Genomic DNA, 17,539 nt, shown 5'->3' with positions numbered 1-17,539 from the left:
ACCAAGAGGAACTTACCCACAGCCCTTGGAAGTGGCAAGAAAGAGAACTCAGAGGATTTGTGGGTATCAATTTGCCTGTAATGCAGGAGACCCGGGTTCAGTCCCTGGGTTGGGAAGATATCCTGGAGAAGGGAATGGGTACCCCTCCAGTATTCTTGCCTAGAGAATCCCATGGACAGAGAAGCCTGCTGGGCTACAGTCCATGGTGCTATCAAGAGTTGGATGGGCTGAGTGGCTAACACTTTTCACTTCACCTTACTGAACACAGTGAGGCACTTGAGTCTCATCGTTATAGTGTCCTGGTGCTGACACTGTACCCAACCCAACACAGGGCACGGTCGATATTCATGCAGGAAATCAACATAACCCCCAGTGTGCAGTTTCATGTTGATCCATCTCACCTCCCACAAAGGCCAGAAAACAGGCGAGAAGGGCATTCTGGCCTAGGGAAAATAAACCCTTTCCCAGAAGCTGCTCTATAAGACAAAGTCCAGGACAAGTAAACAGAGATCAAAGAAGCTTCTGGGCCCGCTCACCACATCAGGGTCACGGCAGCCAGTACATCCCTACCAGGGCCATGGAGGGGGTTGAACAGAGTTGTGTCTGCCCAGTCTGCTGGGGCTTGTAGGGGACAGGGAGGGTTTGTGCATAAAATTTAAGAGACTGCAGGGACAAGATGGCTCTCTGGGATATTTGACTGCTTCTTCTTGCTTCCTAATAACACAGAGGGCATTTCTGTCATTGCATCATAGGCTTCGGCTTTGGCATCTGAGAGATGTGGGTTTGAACACCTCCTCTTTCATTTGCTGTGGGACCAACATCCCAGGGACACATTGAGGATGAAATCAGATCATAAAGGGCTGAGAGCAGAGGGTGGCTCGTAGTCCACCCTTCATCGTGAAAGTGTGGCATTCATCTTCGTCTCCGCTGCTCCCGGTTCCTCTGCATCCCTGCCCAGAGAAACGATGAGGTTTGCTTCTGCTCTTCTTCCCAAAGCTGACCGCCCTAGAAGGCGCGTCACCCATTACGTATCCCCAGAACTGTCCAGACGGCCCTGGCAGGATGGCTAGAGTTGGTGCCGTCAGAAACAAGGATGTGGGCAGACACTTCCTAAATCATCATATCTGCCTCCCAGGTGACTATATGACTGTCTGAAAAGTTTGTTGATGATTAAAGAATTTTGACAAGAACACCTAATGAAGAGAAATTCATTTTTAATTGTGGCTTCTTGACACCTGCCACCGTATCACTGGTATTGCCCCTGTGCCACAGATCCGGGATTAAAATTCACAATTCACGCTGGCCGAGTGCGGTTCTAACCGAGGGGCACAGTCTGAGTCTGGCCGGGAGTTTACACAGCTGGGAATCCCCCTAGAGAAAGCTTTCACTGTCAATTTTTGATCCCTCAAATTGTAATACTTGCCCTGACCTTGTCTAATGTTTAATCTGTGTTTATCCAGCATTGTATTTACTCATGGTCTGAGTGAGGTGACAAGGCAGCAGGAGTCTTGAGATCACGCGCGGCACGATGGGGCTGCGGGGGCTCCTCTGCGTGTGCCTGGTGTCCCTGCTCGCCCTGCAGGCCGTGGCCGCTCAGGGTTCACCCACACGCAATCCCAAAGGTGGCAAGGTATGTGGGTATACCCCTGGGCCAGAACCAGGCAGCTGAGCCTGGAAGGGAACCCAGGGATGGGGGCTTTCCCCACCCACCTCGACTTCCTCTGAAGGGAGAGGACCCCCTAGCAGCACTGGGGAGATGAAGCTGGGGTGTTGAGGACACAGGCTACATCCCACTCCCATGCCTTAACAGATAGGCCCTGGTCCCCTGAGTGCTTGCATTCACACTTGCCCTGGTTTTGTTTTACAGAAGCGAATGGCTGTGGATGCAGTGAGTGTGGGTCTCGGCAAAGGGGTCTGTGGTGGGGCCATTATTACCGCCAGTTTCCCCCAGGTTTCAGGGCATGCCCCTGGGCAGGGGGACTCCTGACTCCCACAGACAGGGGCTCTCTAGCCACCTCAATTCCCATGGCACTGTTTCAGGCATACAGAATAGCACCCATGTCAGAGCTGGGTGCTGGGGGGCCCCCATCCTAGGCCACCTCCTGCACATCCCACTTTAGGCTGTCGATGGTGTGGTCATCCGCAGTTTGAAAGTCAACTGCAAAGTCACCTCTCGCTTCGCCCACTACATCATCACCAGCCAAGTGGTCAACAGCGCTGACACAGCCAAGGAAGTGTCCTTCAACGTGGAAATACCCAAGACGGCCTTCATCAGCGACTTTGCCATGTGCGTGCCTTGCCTGGTTCACCAGGCCCAGCCCACAGCCAGGGCTCCCCTCATACCCAAGGGCCAAGGGCCAGACCCAGCTCTGAGGGACTGAAAAGCCCTTTAGGGCCTGCTCTGGGCTGCCATCTTGGACAGCAAACCAAAGCCTCTGACAGAATGTTTTCAGCCGAGGGCCCAGGAGCACAGGCCAGCACCCAAGGCTTACTGCTGGACCCTGTGGCCGGGGCTGCCCACCTCCGTGCTAGGGTCCCTGAGCTACTCTGGGGTCAGCGGGAGACTGGCAGGGGAAGCCCTCCCCCAAGTGCTCACCTGGACAGGACCTCCTCAGTGCTACCCCCCGCCTCCATTCCCCCCCAACCCCGAACTGGGAGTGCCCCCGACTCAAGGCCCCATGTGGTGGGGGAGGGGCACTGCCCTGATGGCTTCTTCCTCCCTGCAGCACAGCAGATGAAAATGCCTTCACCGGAGACATAAAGGACAAAGTGACTGCATGGAAGCAATACCGGAAAGCAGCCATCTCAGGAGAGAATGCAGGACTTGTCAGGTGAGCTCTGGGCCCTGCCGGCCCAATCTCTGGTGCCACCCACCCCCTGCCAGCATGGATCTGAAGGCTGCAAGGTGTCTTGGGTGGAGGGCAGCCCCAGATGAGGGGATGGGAGTAAACTGGTCAAACCCACTGCTGGCACAGGTGTGTTGGACAAGACCTCTGGAGAAGGGGGCCCTGACTCTGGCCAGTCAGCTAAGGCAGGGTGAGGGTCAAAGAAGGCTGGGGGAAGCACTAAAAATAAGAGAAATTGATTCTGAGGAGTATGTTTTAAGTGACAAGGACCCACACGTCACTTACCATGTGACGTGTCTGGTTTTGGCCCTGGTGGCACATCCAGGGCCTCAGGGAGAACAATGGAGCAGTTCTCCATCCACATCATCGTCGGTCCACGGAGCAAGGCCACGTTCCGGCTGACCTATGAGGAGGTGCTGAGGCGGAAGCTCATGCAGTACGACATTGTCATCAAAGTCAAGCCCCAGCAGCTGGTGCAGCATTTTGAGGTAGCTCGCGGGTGACCACAGGCAGGCGTGAGGTCTCAGGAGCCAGGCTCTTGCCTTTCCCTCACTGTGGCTGCACATGTAAGCTCAGCACCCTCTGTGTGCAGTCCTGGGCACACAGGGAGGGTACTAACTCTTCCAGGTGGGCTCCAGTGGCTCTCTGTGGCTCCCTGAACCCTCCAGCCTTCTCCTTCTGAGCCTCAGCTTGCTCATCTGTTAAATGGGGGTTCTGTGTGTCCCAGAAGTGCTGCAAAGATCATGAGAGATAGTGAATGTTCAGGGATTTTGTAGGAAACTCCCAGACAGCCTGAGGGGCTGTCATTGTGGCTGGCACATAAGTGGTGGCTGAGTTGAGGGGCACAGACATGCACATCTTCATTTGGCCAATATTTTTGGAATGCCTGTGACATGCCAGGCCCTGTGCTGAGAGCTGGGTGGGCGCTGCATATGGTGGGGGGGCCAGGATACACGCTGGCTCTTGGCTGAGACTTGATGATGGTTCCCAAATGCGAGCCTTGGTGCAGGAGTTGTTTCAATGCCACAGATCGACGTGGACATCTTTGAGCCCCAGGGGATCAGGAAGCTGGATGTCGAGGCCTCCTTCCTCCCCAAGGAACTGGCTGCCCAACTTATCAAGAAGTCCTTCTCAGGGAAAAAGGTGCGTCAGATGGCGGAGCCCTCAGAGACTTCTCAGCCTAGCTCAACCAGGCTGCCATATGGGAGAGAGAAGAGAACTCAGCACTTCTGATTCTCAAAAGCCTAAGGCTGGGGAGGGTCTGTCTGCCTGGTCTGCAGCGAGTTGCTGGCTTGCTTAAGCCTCAGTTTCCTCTTTGCTTATCTCATACTCCTGGGAAAGCATTCACAGTATATAGGACACATGTGTAAACCTCAGCATTCCAAGCCCCAGTGTTCTTGGAAACATGATTAAGTTTGGCAAGGATGTTGGCCTACCCAGTCATTTACCACTTGTCGCTTCCCACCCATCTACAAGAATTCCAGGAGCATCCTGCTTGCTCCTACCCCGGTTCCTGAGGAGTGCGGCATATGGATGGGTGATACCCAGCTAGTGCCCCGCTTCCTAACTTGCCCTCAACTAGAGCCAGGAGCAAACCGTTTATTCCCCCCCCCACCTTTGGTAGTGACTGTAACAGTTCACTTAGAAGAAATGTTTCCTACAGTTTTGGAGGGGTTCCTTAGAAACAAAATGCGACACGGTGGAGTGCTAGCAAACGCTTGCTTTCAGTAGGGGCCCAAGGGAATCGTCTTTGTCTTCCTAGTAATTCTTTTCAAATATCTTTAATGAACATATTTTACTTTTATAACCAACAAACAAAATGTAAAAAGAAAGGGTCCTTAAGAAAAATGTGGAAAGTACGGAGGTACAGAAATGTATTGAGGACAGTTCAGTTCAGTTCAGTCACTCAGTCGTGTCCATCTCTTTGCGACCCCATGAACCACAGCATGCCAGGCCTCATTGTCCATCACCAACTCCCGGAGCTTACTCAACTTTTTCACTCTTCTCTTTCACTTTCATCAAGAGGCTCTTTAGCTCTTCTTCACTTTCTGCCATAAGGGTGGTGTCATCTGCATATCTGAGGTTATTTCTCCCGGCAATCTTGATTCCAGCTTGTGCTTCCTCTAGCCCGGTGTTTCTCATGATGTACTCTGCATAGATGTTAAATAAGCAGGGTGACAATATACAGCCTTGATGTACTCCTTTTCTTATTTGGAACCAGTCTGTTGTTCCATGTCCAGTTCTAACTGTTGCTTCCTGACCTGCATATAGGTTTCTCAAGAGGCACGTCAGGTGGTCTGGTATTCTCATCTCCTTCAGAATTTTCTGCAGGAGATTTCTGTGATCCACACAGTCAAAGGCTTTGGCATAGTCAATAAAGCAGAAATAGATGTTTTTTTCTGAAACTTTCTTGCTTTTTTGATGATCCAGCAGATGTTGGCAATTTGATCTCTGGTTCCTCTGCCTTTTCTAAATCTAGCTTGAACATCTGGAGGTTCATGGTTCACATATTGCTGAAGCCTGGCTTGGAGAATTTTGAGTATTTACTAGCATGTGAGATGAGTGCAATTGTGCGGTAGTTTGAGCATTCTTTGGCATTGCCTTTCTTTGGGATTGGAATGAAAACTGACCTTTTCCAGTCCTGTGGCCACTGCTGAGTTTTCCAGCAAACCACCCCCAATTTCCCTGAGCACCAGCACCAAGTTCAACCAGGCTGAAGCTCCCACTCTGGGCCCTTCCTTCTCCTTGTCTATCCAGGCAGGTTCCATTTTCCAGCACAGTGTTCTTTTTTCACTGAACAGTATGAGATGCCAAGTGTCTCTCATCCTGGTATTATTTACATTTTTGGCCACACCATGTGGCTTGCGGGATCTTAGCTCCCCAACCAGGGATTGAACCTGGGCCCCCAGCAATGAAAACTCAGAGTCCTGACCACTGGATTGCCAGGGAATTTCCAACATGCTGCTGTTATTTTGTTTTTCATTGTGTACCCGAAATGGCGATACTTATTGTAGACAATTCCAATGATTCAGAAGCATGTGAGCAAAGAAACAGGTCTTCTCTCCTACTTTGCACAGGCGTGCACTCTCAGCAGCAGGGTGAGGGTCGCATGAGACTCATTCCTATGGCTATATACGACACACACACACATGCACACATCTTATGTTGTCCTTGCAAACCAGTAATGCCTCACACTCTCGCTTGTTCCAGGGTCACGTGCTTTTCCGCCCCACAGTGAGCCAGCAGCAAACCTGCCCCACGTGCTCTACAACCTTGCTGAATGGGGACTTCAAGGTGACTTACGATGTCAATCGGGATGATGCCTGTGACCTCCTGGTGAGTCTGAACTTCTAGCCTGAGACTTACGGGGCAGACAGGGGTCCTTTTGAGAGCGGCCTCACTCACCCGTTTGTGTTTCAGGTCGCCAATAACTACTTTGCCCACTTCTTTGCTCCCCAAAACCTAAAAAAACTGAACAAGAATGTGGTTTTTGTGATTGACATCAGCTCCTCCATGGAAGGCCAGAAACTGAAGCAGGTAAATGGTGGCTCTGAACAGCCCAGTGGGAGCTTCTTCAACCCCATCGCCCACCCCAAACTAGTTTTGCCCGCAGAGCCTGGGTTTGGGACTTCTGTCCCTGGCCAGAGGCAGGGTAATCTAACAGGAAATCCCAGTGGTCAGGGCCACTTCTCACTGTGCAGCCATGAGCAAGTACACTCACTTCTCGATGGCAAGCATAGGAGCAAGGTGACAGGGCCCACAGAGTCATGACGTTTACCAGTGGGGGAGGGCTTGGAAGATGAGACCTGTGTTCTAGGCATGTGGGGATGATTACAGGGGTCCAGAGATGGCTTGCAGCTGGCAGCAGCCTCCCCTCCACACGCATGATCTGTGCCCTGTCCATGGCACAGTGAAACCATTGGTGGACAAGCAGGGTTTTAGAAACCCAGCCTCCAGGGGTCCTCTGTCGTAACCCTGCCCCCCTGAACTCCTGGTCATTTCCCTTTCCCACTGGGTCCCTTTGCCTTCTCCACGCCCTCAGCCACCCCAGGGCTCACTCAGCAGGAGGCTCCTCTCCTGTCACCACTAGCTTTCTTGCCCCTCCTGTTTGTCTGCCACATGCCTCTAACCCTGTGGGTCTTTTAACTGGGCATCTGGAGATTACAGAAGGCACTATCCTGGGGCCCTGTCCCTCCACTGACTGTCCTATCCTTACAGACCAAGGAGGCGCTCCATAAAATCCTGGGGGACATGCGGCCAGGGGACTACTTCGACCTGGTCCTCTTTGGGTCTGCAGTGCAGTCATGGAAGGGTTCGCTGGTGCAGGCATCTCCTGCCAACCTGGAGGCAGCTCGGAACTTCGTGCAGCAATTCTCCCTGGCCGGGGGTAGGGGCAGGGGTCTGGGGCCACCTTGATGCCACCTCTGTCCCCTCAGATTGAAGGCACACACTGATCTGCTTTCTCTTTTTTTGCAGCTACAAACCTGAATGGAGGTCTGCTTAGGGGAATTGAGATCTTGAACAAAGCTCAGCAAAGTCTCCCAGAACTCAGCAACCACGCCTCAATTCTCATCATGTTGACAGATGGCGAGCCCACAGAAGGTAAGTGCCATCAGGGATACCCTGGGAGGTGTTGGGTCTGCTCATTATGGAAGGCACTGGGGATGCCGTCTGGGGGCAGAGAGGCTAAGGGTAAAGCTGAGCACTTGTCTAAGAGCAGAGTTCAGACCATAAAGTCTGCAGAAGCTCCAAGGTGCTCCTCTGTCCTGAGGTGGGAAACTGGGAGTGTTTCTCCATGACACAGGGCTGGACGGGGCCCAGAAGGAGGGACAGGACTCCTAGGCTGAATTTAATGAACTGTGTTTTCAGTACCTCACCAAGCACAGGAGTAGGGACCAAGAAGAGACACTAAGAGAACAAGAAACATCTTTGCCCTTAAGGAGTCCAGGGTCCACTGGGGGAGGCAGACCCAGGAACAGATGCTCTGTCAAGGGCTCTGAAAGAACAGGGTGCCAGGAGGCCAAAAGACCACAGACAAGGGGCACCTGACCCAGGCAGAGTCTCAGAAGGCCTCCTGGAGGAAGGTGAGCCCTGAGCTCCATCTGGAAGGAGGAGAGGAGAAGCAGGAAGGCATCCCTGGCAGAAGGGGCAGCTTGAACAAAACAAGGTTTGTGCACCAGCAAGGTCTGTGCAGGAAGTGCAGGCATGTATAAAGCAGGTAAAACAGAGTGGAAAGGTCAGCAGGCCCTCACAGGCCATGGGAGGAGCCGTGGAGGGTTTAAAATCAGATTTGCTCATGATGGATCCATGGAAATGGGCAGTCTTCTAGGAGCTCTGTTAGCAGCTGTTGCATCACCCAGAGGAGACAGCAAGAGGCGTGGCCTCAAGAGGCTAGTGGGGACTGGAGATGGTCTAAGATGGGAGGCTTGGCCCCCAGAGGGTGCCCCAAGTTGCCCTCATGCCCCACATGCATCCCATCCCTACCTGGCTGTGTGGCTGCAGGGGTGATGGATCGTACCCAAATCCTCAAGAATGTCCGAGATGGCATCAAGGGCAGGTTCCCACTCTACAACTTGGGCTTTGGCCATGATGTGGACTTGAACTTCCTGGAGGTCATGTCCCTGGAGAACAACGGACGTGTCCAGAGAATCTACGAGGATCATGATGCTACCCAGCAGCTGCAGGTCTCCTCTCCCACAGCCCCTCAAAGTCACGCCATGGGGATCAGAGCCTTGGCAGCCATGTACCCACCAGCCCAGAGCAGATAAAGCTCTGGTGTAGAGTTCAACTTAGCTGTGGGACCTTGAGCCAGTTCCTTAACCCCTGAGCCTGCAATTCCTTCTATAAGGCAGCGATCCTGACATACCACTTTGTGAGGGGGTTTCCTGTTGGATGCCTAGGGTGACCCACCAGCTCTGAGGCTGCACCCCACCCCCATTCCTGCAGGGTTTCTATGAGCAGGTAGCCAACCCCCTCCTGAGGGATGTGGAGTTGCTGTACCCCCGGGAAGCCGTCTCAGACCTGACCCAGCACCGCCATAAACAGTACTACGAAGGCTCGGAAATCATGGTGGCGGGGCGCATTGCTGACCACAAACTGAGCAGCTTCAAGGCGGACGTGCGAGCTCACGGGGTAAATAGAGGGCTGCAAAGGGTGGAGAGGCACTCAGAAGCTCCCCACCCCTGTGCCCTTGGCAGCCTCTCTTTCCCCAGAGGAGTGCCCTCACCCCACCAGGCCACACACACCCCCAGGGCTGAACGTTCTCCTAATGCAGTCATCCTGAGGGCAGGCTCAAGTGGCCTTGATAAGTGGTCATCCTTGCAGCCAACTGGACCACCTGTTATTCCCCATGTCATTCCTCCCAAAGCATGAGGCAGTGAGAGGCTAGCGTCTTCCTTCTCAAGTGACACTATTTCCTGAGCACCTACTACACATTCAGCTTTGTACCACAGTGCAGTGCACGTGTGCACATGCACGCTCGGGGGTCCTGGAGACCTGGAGTCTAGCCGTCTGGTTGTAGCTGAGGGTTCAGGACTCCGGCTTTCAGTGAGGAAAGCTGAGCTAGACCTTGGCTCCAGGTGGGTGATATCGATCAAATGGGTCCAGGTCTCTAGGCCTTTCTGTACTATGAGGGTAAAACTGCACTAGAGAGTTGTGTGGAGTAAATGAAATAATCCTGTGCATGGCAAACCCCTGGGAAGAGGTGCCCCCATATCGTAGCTGAGGAGAAAAGGCACACTTGTGGGCTGCGGCAAGTTGAATGGGCATCTGGAGGAGCGGGGTGGGGTGGACACAGTTGCATGGTGGACTGGCCGGCTGTTTGCTGGCATCCCCCAGAGACAGTAACTCTATGAGAGCAGAGCCTGATCCTCCTCCCCTGGGATCCCCGAGGCCTGGGTCAACTTGGCTCACAGAGGGTGCTTGGCAACTTTTATGGAAGGAATGGATGGGTGAGGATGAGAAGAGCAGGCTTAGGAAAGAAGGGGGATGGAATGCTGACAAAGGTTCACAGCCTCTCTCGCCCTCGCCTCTCTCAGGAGGGCCAAGAATTCATGACAACCTGCCTGGTGGACAAGGAAGAGATGAAGAAACTGCTCCGAGAACGGGGCCACATGCTGGAGAACCACGTTGAACGCCTGTGGGCCTACCTGACCATCCAGGAGCTGCTGGCCAAGAGGTACCAGCCCACTGGCTGCCTAGGGGAATGGGGGCACAACCGCCCAAGAGCACGCCCCACAACCCCTGGGTCTTTGAACTAAGAAGGGGTGGTTCTGAGTCTTGAAGCGTGTGAGCAGGTCAGATTTACTGTTCTCTGACTTTGCTCTCTAAGTTAATATCAACCAGGCAGTCAATGTGTGGGCGGGGCCTGCAGGGGGGCACAGGGCGGCCTGCCGTTTGCTCCTACTTAGCTCTGTGGGCGATGCTGCCCTTGCCCGTGGGGCTACTGTGTCCAGACACACTCAGTTCATCCTCACAACATACCGAGCACACCGGGGTTCAGAGAGGTTAGACCACTTGCCAGAATGTCACAGCTGTTGAATTCTGGGGCACATCCCCCAGCTCTACCAAACCTCCAGGTTTTCTCTATGAAACTGTTAGTCACTCAGTCATGTCCGACTCTGCAACCGCATGGACTATAGCCCTCCAGGCTCCTCTGTCCATGGAATTCTCCAGGCAAGAACACGGGATCTTCCCGACCCAGGGATTGAACCCAGGTCTCCCGTATTGCAGGCAGATTCTTTACCATCTGAGTCACCAAGGAAACCCATTTCTCTATGGGAGGCATTTAAATCATGAGGTCCTTGAAGGCAGCCCCTGAGTGGGGCCACTGCAGGGGCTTATTCCATGCCTGTTGAACAAGTCAACAACAGCAGGAAAGGACAAGGGAATGCAAGTTTACTGTCGTCCAAGCTGCAGGCCTGGAGCCGGTGTCTGTCTCGCAGGATGAAGTTGGAGGGCCAGGAGAAGGCCAACGTGTCAGCAAAGGCCCTGCAGATGTCATTGGCCTATCAGTTCGTGACCCCACTGACCTCCATGACCGTCAGGGGCATGACAGACCAGGACGGCCTGGAGCCCATCATTGATAAGCCCCTGGACGGTATGGGCTGGCTGAGGGGAGGCTGTGGGCATGGGGAGGCTTCTGAGAACCAAAAGCCTCCAGGGCGTTAATTCTCTTTCCTTTCTCTCCTTTCTAGATTATCTGCCCTTGGGTGAGTTTTTAAATCATGTTGACTTTTGCAAGGGGCTCTGGGTGGCTGGGCAAGTGGCGCAGTTCTGGCCACCAGACACACAGATCCCCTCCCCACACCTGCCCGGCTCCAGCCTTTCTTGGTCTCTTCCTTCCCTGAGATGCCCTTCCCCACTTTGTTGTAACCAAACTGTTGCTACCTGAGTGTTTGGGGAGCCCTCACACAGCCTGAACCCCTCCACTCCCGGGCCTTCTTTGGGGCCCTTAGTGTGAGCATCCGTTTGCAAGGAGGACTGGGACCCCCAGGAGAAGGGCTGGGACCCCTAGGAGAGGGCTGAGTCCCACAGGAGGAGGGCTGGGACCCCCAGGAAGAGGGCTGCCCAGGCCTGACTGATGTTTTGGCCCAGTTGCCCTTGGAGCAGGGAGGGTGACGCTGTCCTCTGTCCTTGTCCTCTACAGAGATGGTGGGACCCAGAAAGAGTAAGTGGCCGTCACCCTGACAACGCACGTCTTACCTCTGCTCCACGGGACCACCCTCAGTCCTGAGCAAAGCCCAGGGTGTTGCCCATCTAAGGCTGTCTCTCTCTGCTCCAGTGCTCCTCGCTCCCTCTCGCTGGGAGCCCTCAGAACTCTCCCCCTGACCCAGGCCTGGCCTCCCAACCCCAGAGCCACCAGCCCACCAGGTCCTCATGAAGGAGACCGAGCTGGGGCCAGGACACTGGTAGTGGTGATTTAGTTGCTCAGTCATGTCTGACTCTTGCAACCCCAGGGACTATAGCCCACTGGGCTCCTCTGTCAATGGGATTTCCCAAACAAGAATACTTGTTTGGGTTGCCATTTTCTTCTCCAGGCCAGGCCATTGCTCTGGGCCAAACTTCCATTCCCACATCCCGAGAGGTGTCAAAGTCTCCATGTCCACTCGTGCACCCGCGGCCTCGGGCCAGCCTGCCTGGGTGGGAGGGGCCCCAGAGAAGGAGCCACCATTTGCAGGGAAAGCCTGGCCACCTCCCTTCTAAAGGCCGTTCACTCTTGCTGCTCAGCCTTCATGCTACAGGCCTCCCAGCCTGCTCCAACGCACTCCAGCCTCGACATCAAGAAGTTGCCAGACCAAGTGACTGGCGGTGAGTCCTTGGGAGGGTCTGAGGGACATTCCTGCCTGGCTGAACCCTTGTTCCCAGCTGGCCCCATCTGCCTAACGCTCAGTCTAACGGACTCCATGCTGTGCCCTCAGTGGATACTGACCCGCACTTCCTCATCCACGTGCCCCAGAAAGAGGACACGCTGTGCTTCAACATCAACGAGGAGCCTGGTGTGGTCCTGAGCCTGGTGCAGGATCCTGACACAGGTACTGGTGACATCACACCCCCTGCCAGAGAGGGTGGGGCCCAGGCTCCTCTGCCCTCAGCGTTCAGCCATAACCAGGAAGGACAGTGGTTGTGGCCCCCACTGCCCACACCCAGTGTACCCGCCACCTGGCTGGGCTCAGCCTGCCGCCGTCACACCCCACCCACCTGCCTGGGCGCTACATAGGGCCAGCTTTGTGGGCATGCGACCTGTGCAGGTGCACGGAACCGTGCATGGGAAGGGCCCCATGCTTGATTTAATGCTCTGCAGTTGCATCCTGAAATTCTTAATTTTTGAAGGAGGGGCCCCTTGTTTTCATTTTGTACCGAGTCCTGTAAATTATCCTGTGACCCTGCTGCATACCCCTCCCTTGGCCCTGCATGGCTGCAGGGGTCTTGGAGTCAACCTCCCCGCTGCCCCCGGGCTCCAGTGATGAGAACAATGCCCTCTCCATATCTTGGACGCTTCTCCCACCCTCCCAGTCCATTCAGGTCATCTGCACATGTTTGTTGAGCACATCCAAAGGGCTGGGGACACAATGGAAACCCGGACAGAGTCCCTGCTCTCGTGGAGTTTAGGGAAGGGAGATAAACAGGTGAACAGATTCTTAGGTGACAATTTCAGAGCATGAGACAAGGATAGTTTTGGGACAGTGACAATGGGGAGGGGGCTGCTTGCTGCCCAGTTCAGAGGAGGCCTCTGTGGAGAGGCCCTAAGACTCACCTACAGCACCTGCCCTGCGTCATGGAGAATAAGCAGCTCCAAGGCCTGTCCTGGGGAGGCGAGACCTCCTTCAGAGCGCAGAACGGAGCATTCTAATCTCAGAGAGGGTGGTGGGAAGGGAGGCAGGCAGTGCTGTGTGTGGCCTGCACCTGTCCTGAAAGCCTACCTCCTTGGGTGCTGAGGCTCTCAGTGACCAAAGAGGGAGGGCAGGAGCAAAGACTGGCTGGCAGGGTTCTGGTGAGAGCTGGCCCCCGACCTGATGACCCTTCACCCTACTGCAGGCTTCTCAGTGAACGGGCAGCTCATCGGCAACGAGGCTGGGAGCCCTGGGAAGCATGAGGGCACGTACTTCGGGCGTCTGGGGATCGCAAACCCCGCAACTGACTTCCAGCTGGAAGTGACTCCTCAGAACATTACGCTGAACCCTGGGTCTGGCGGGCCCGTGTTCTCCTGGAGGGACCAGGCCTTCCTGCGGCAAAATGAGTAACCAGCTTAGGCGGGGGCCTGGGAAGGGAGGCAGGGGTGAGTGTGGTGAGGACCAAGGCATGAAGCCCCAGAGCCAGCCCCACCCCCCGAGCCTGTGGACCCTCATTCCCTGAGCTCTGCCTGTGAGTGAGGTCATAAGGCCTCCGTGCGGACATGCTGGGCCCTGTGAACCATTCCCGACCCCTCACTCCCAATTTCCTTTGGTTCCGGGATGCGTGTCTCTGGGCCTGGCTGCCTGAGCTCCTGTGGCACCCTCGCCCCACAGTCCTGTCTCCACCAAACCAAGCAATTCATCCTCCCAGGCCCAGCGCAAGGGCCACCTCTTCCCTGAACCCATCCTGGTCTCTTCCTCTGCTGAACTTGTGTTCTCTGGGCTGGTCTTTCAGCGCTGTCTTAGTATGACTTGTTTAGTGTTTGTTCTTTCCTTCACTCATTCATCTGTAAACACTGCCGAGCATCAGAGCCCAGTGCTGGTCAGTGGAGCTATAGGGAGAGGTGGGCAGGGTCCAGTATAGTGGATCATATGATGAGTCAAAGAACACAGACTCACACTTGACAGGCTGGAGTAGAAGTCCTGGCTCTGTCACTCACCAGCTATGTGAACTCGAGCAACTTCTTAACCTCTTTGAGCTGTGGTCCTCACAGGATCAAAGGGGGAATTGAATGATATAGTTTCAATGGAGGGCTTAGCACAGGGCCTGTACAGAATATACCCAGCAGCAACATGTGGGAAGAAGTGTGGAGCAAGAAATACTCAACCATCTCAGAGGAGAGGGGGTCCTAAGAGCTGGGTCCCAAGGACAAGAGCAGCTGAACGGAGGGGTGCAGTGAAGCTGCATCCACCCTCATGGCACCCGGCCCCACAGGGTGCTGGTGACCATCAACAGGAAGAGGAACCTGGTGGTGTCTGTGGAGGATGGGGGCACCTTCGAGGTCGTCCTGCACCGGGTGTGGAGGGGGAGTGCTGTCCGCCAGGACTTCCTGGGCTTCTATGTGCTGGATAGTCACCGGATGTCAGCACGGACACACGGGCTGCTGGGTATGTCCGGCTGGCCAGGCTGGCAGAGCTGTGGGGGGTGGCGTGTTAGGACTCACCATGGGTCAGCTTTGCGAGGCACCAGGACAGGTGCACCTCCAACGTGGCCTCCAAGGCTCAGAGCTCCAAAGAGGGTCCTGGTGACGGCTTGTCCCTCAAAGAGGCTGTAATCAAACACAGTGAAACTAAAGCTTAAGTGAGCCTGAGAGCGTGTAAGGAGAGGTCCAATTAGAAAAGAGAAAGGTCCAGTGGACTCCCAGACACCTCCTGGGTGGGATGGGTCATGGCCACACCGCTTCTCTTTGTGGCCTTCCTGCAGACCCTGCTCTCTACCCCTCCCTCCCCTCTCCCCAGCCATACTCCTTTGGAATTCCTATAGAAGCAACATATCTGCTTCTTTATAGTAAGTGAACTAGAGGTGGCTTTGGATGTTAAAATTTATCAGAAACAGTCAAGCCCTTGGGAAAAAATAGTGCCATAACTCTAAACCTCCAGGGAGCACCTGGTGAGCACAGGGCAGCAAGGCCCCCGATGGTAACCACGGTCTTGTGCATGCCTTTCCAGGACAATTCTTCCACCCCTTTGATTATAAAGTGTCCAACCTCCACCCAGGCTCTGACCCCACAAAAACAGATGCCACAATGGTGGTGAAGAACCGCCGCCTGACAGTCACCAGGTGGGTGGACTTTTCTCCCAGCATCTCTGCCCTTGGCCTTCTCCATCATTGGTCCAGGTCTTCTTCTAGGTGTCACATGGGTCGGGTGGGCGTCCTGGGGAGGTACAGCCCTGCTGGATCTAAAAGGTGACCCCAGCTGGCATATTTCTCCTCAGGGGCTTGCAAAAAGACTACAGGAAGGACCCCCGACATGGGGCTGAGGTGACCTGCTGGTTCATTCACAACAATGGGGATGGGCTGATTGACGGCATCCACACTGACTATATCGTCCCTGACATCTTCTGAGCTCCAGCTGGCACACCCATCCTCCCTTGGGACCACGGCAGAGGGGCAGGGTAGCATCCTGACCTGCTGCACTGGCCACACCTTCCCGTTCAAGCTGGTCTCCTATGTCAAAGCACTCATGATTTCCATTAAAGAGAAGCTATGTCTAGCTCAGCCTGGCTGCTTTTGGGGAACAGGGGGTGGCAAGGAGGCAACCCAAGATGTTGCTCCTCAGAAGGGCTCAGGAGTCACAGCAGACCTGGAGGCCAGGAGGGAGCCTGCACCAACTCTGCCTCCACCCCCACCCCCATTCTCTGTAGCCGTCTGGCCCTGTGCCCTCTGAATGCCCGAGTGTCCCATGCACATGGCTTCCCCTTTTGGTCCAGAGACCAAAGGACACGCTGGCGGATTGTATAGGAATGACCCACAATGGCCAAAGCTGCCCCAGTGCTTCCTGCAGTCAGGTACTGTTTTCAGTGCCTTTGCTGAATTAACTGAATATATACATACTCCCAACAGCGCTAGGGCTTCCCTGGTGACTGAGACGGTAAAGAATTTCCCTGCAAAGCGGGAGACCTTGGGTTCAATCCTTGGGTTGAGAAGATCCCCTGGAGAAGGGCAGGGCAACTCACTCTGGTATTCTTGCCTGGAGAATCTCATGGACAGAGGAGCCTGGCGGGCTGCAGTCCAGGGGGTTGCTAAGAGTTGGACATGACTGACTGACATACTTTCACTTCCATTCTCCCAACAGCCCTAGGGGACACTTTTGTCATGACTGTTTATATCCGAGGTTAGGTAACTTGTCGCAAATCCCTCATGGTTTAAGTGGTGGAACTGGGATTTGAACCGATTCTATCTGGCATCAGCATCTATGTGCTTAACCACTCCATGTAAATTTTCTGGCGGCTGACGGCCAAAGTTTGTTCTAGATCTTTCTGAGTTCAGTTCAGTTCAGTCGCTCAGTTGTGTCCGACTCTTTGTGACCGAATGGACTGCAGCACGCCAGACCTTCCTGTCCATCACCAACTCCTGGAGCTTACTCAAACTCATGTCCATTGAGTCGGTGATGCCATCCAACAATCTCATCCTCTGTCATTCCCTTCTCCTCCTGCTTTCAATCTTTCCCAGCATCAGGGTCTTTTCAAATGAATCAGTTCTTTGCATCAGGTGGCCAAAGTGTAGGAGTTTCAGCTTCAGCATCAGTCCTTCCAATGAACACTCAGGACTGATTTCCTTAGGATGGACTGGCTGGATCTCCTTGCTCTCCAAGGGACTCTCAAGAGTCTTCTCCAACACCACAGTTCAAAAGCATCAATTCTTTGGCACTCAGCTTTATAGTCCAATTCTCACATCCATACATGACTACTGGAAAAAACAGCTTTGACTAGACAGACCTTTGTTGGCAAAGTAATGTCTCTGCTTTTTAATATGCTGTCTAGGTTGGTCATAACTTTCCTTCCAAACACCAAGTGTCTTTTATTTTCATGGCTGCAGTCACCATCTGTAATGATTTTGGAGCCCCCAAAAATAAAGTCTGTCATTGTTTCCATTGTTCCCCCATCTATTTGCCATGAAGTGATGGGACCAGATGCCATTATCTTACTTTTCTGAATGTTGAGTTTTGAGCCAACTTTTTCACTCTCCTCTTTCACTTTCATCTTTTCACTTTCATCACTAAAGAGGCTCTTTAGTTCTTTGCTTTCTGCCATAAGGGTGGTGTTATCTGCATATCTGAGGTTATTGATATTTCTCCCGGCAAATTTGATTCCAGCTTGTGCTTCATGCTGGACTGAAGGAAGCATGATATACTCTCATGATGTACCCTGCATATAAGTTAAATAAGCAGGGTGAAAATATACAGCCTTGATGTACTCCTTTTCCTATTTGGAACCAGTCTGTTGTTCCATGTCCAGTTCTAACTGTTGCTTCCTGGCCTGCATACAGATTTCTCAGGAGGCAGGTAAGGTGGTCTGCTA

The 17,539-nt window shown here is 53.8% G+C and overlaps 1 protein-coding gene across 1 annotated transcript; it reads left to right on the top strand.

The window, feature by feature from the left end:
• Positions 1–1,485: 1,485 nt before the first annotated feature.
• ITIH1 (inter-alpha-trypsin inhibitor heavy chain 1) lies at positions 1,486–15,730 on the top strand. Its single transcript, NM_001075353.2, is given in 22 exon segments — positions 1,486–1,630; positions 1,868–1,888; positions 2,121–2,287; positions 2,727–2,831; positions 3,172–3,334; positions 3,876–3,989; positions 6,057–6,182; positions 6,267–6,383; positions 7,065–7,233; positions 7,323–7,448; positions 8,349–8,530; positions 8,793–8,978; positions 9,884–10,023; positions 10,790–10,944; positions 11,042–11,056; positions 11,494–11,514; positions 12,075–12,155; positions 12,266–12,379; positions 13,383–13,584; positions 14,454–14,626; positions 15,188–15,299; positions 15,455–15,730. Coding segments are annotated over 22 exon segments (2,721 nt in total). The 5' UTR covers positions 1,486–1,528; the 3' UTR covers positions 15,585–15,730.
• Positions 15,731–17,539: the final 1,809 nt, after the last annotated feature.

The sequence above is a fragment of the Bos taurus genome, chromosome 22 (genome assembly GCF_002263795.3).
Source record: "Bos taurus isolate L1 Dominette 01449 registration number 42190680 breed Hereford chromosome 22, ARS-UCD2.0, whole genome shotgun sequence".
In the NCBI taxonomy this organism is placed as follows: domain Eukaryota; kingdom Metazoa; phylum Chordata; class Mammalia; order Artiodactyla; family Bovidae; genus Bos; species Bos taurus.
The sequence above is the reverse complement of the archived record's forward strand: the minus strand, read 5'-3'. Positions and strand labels throughout refer to the sequence as shown.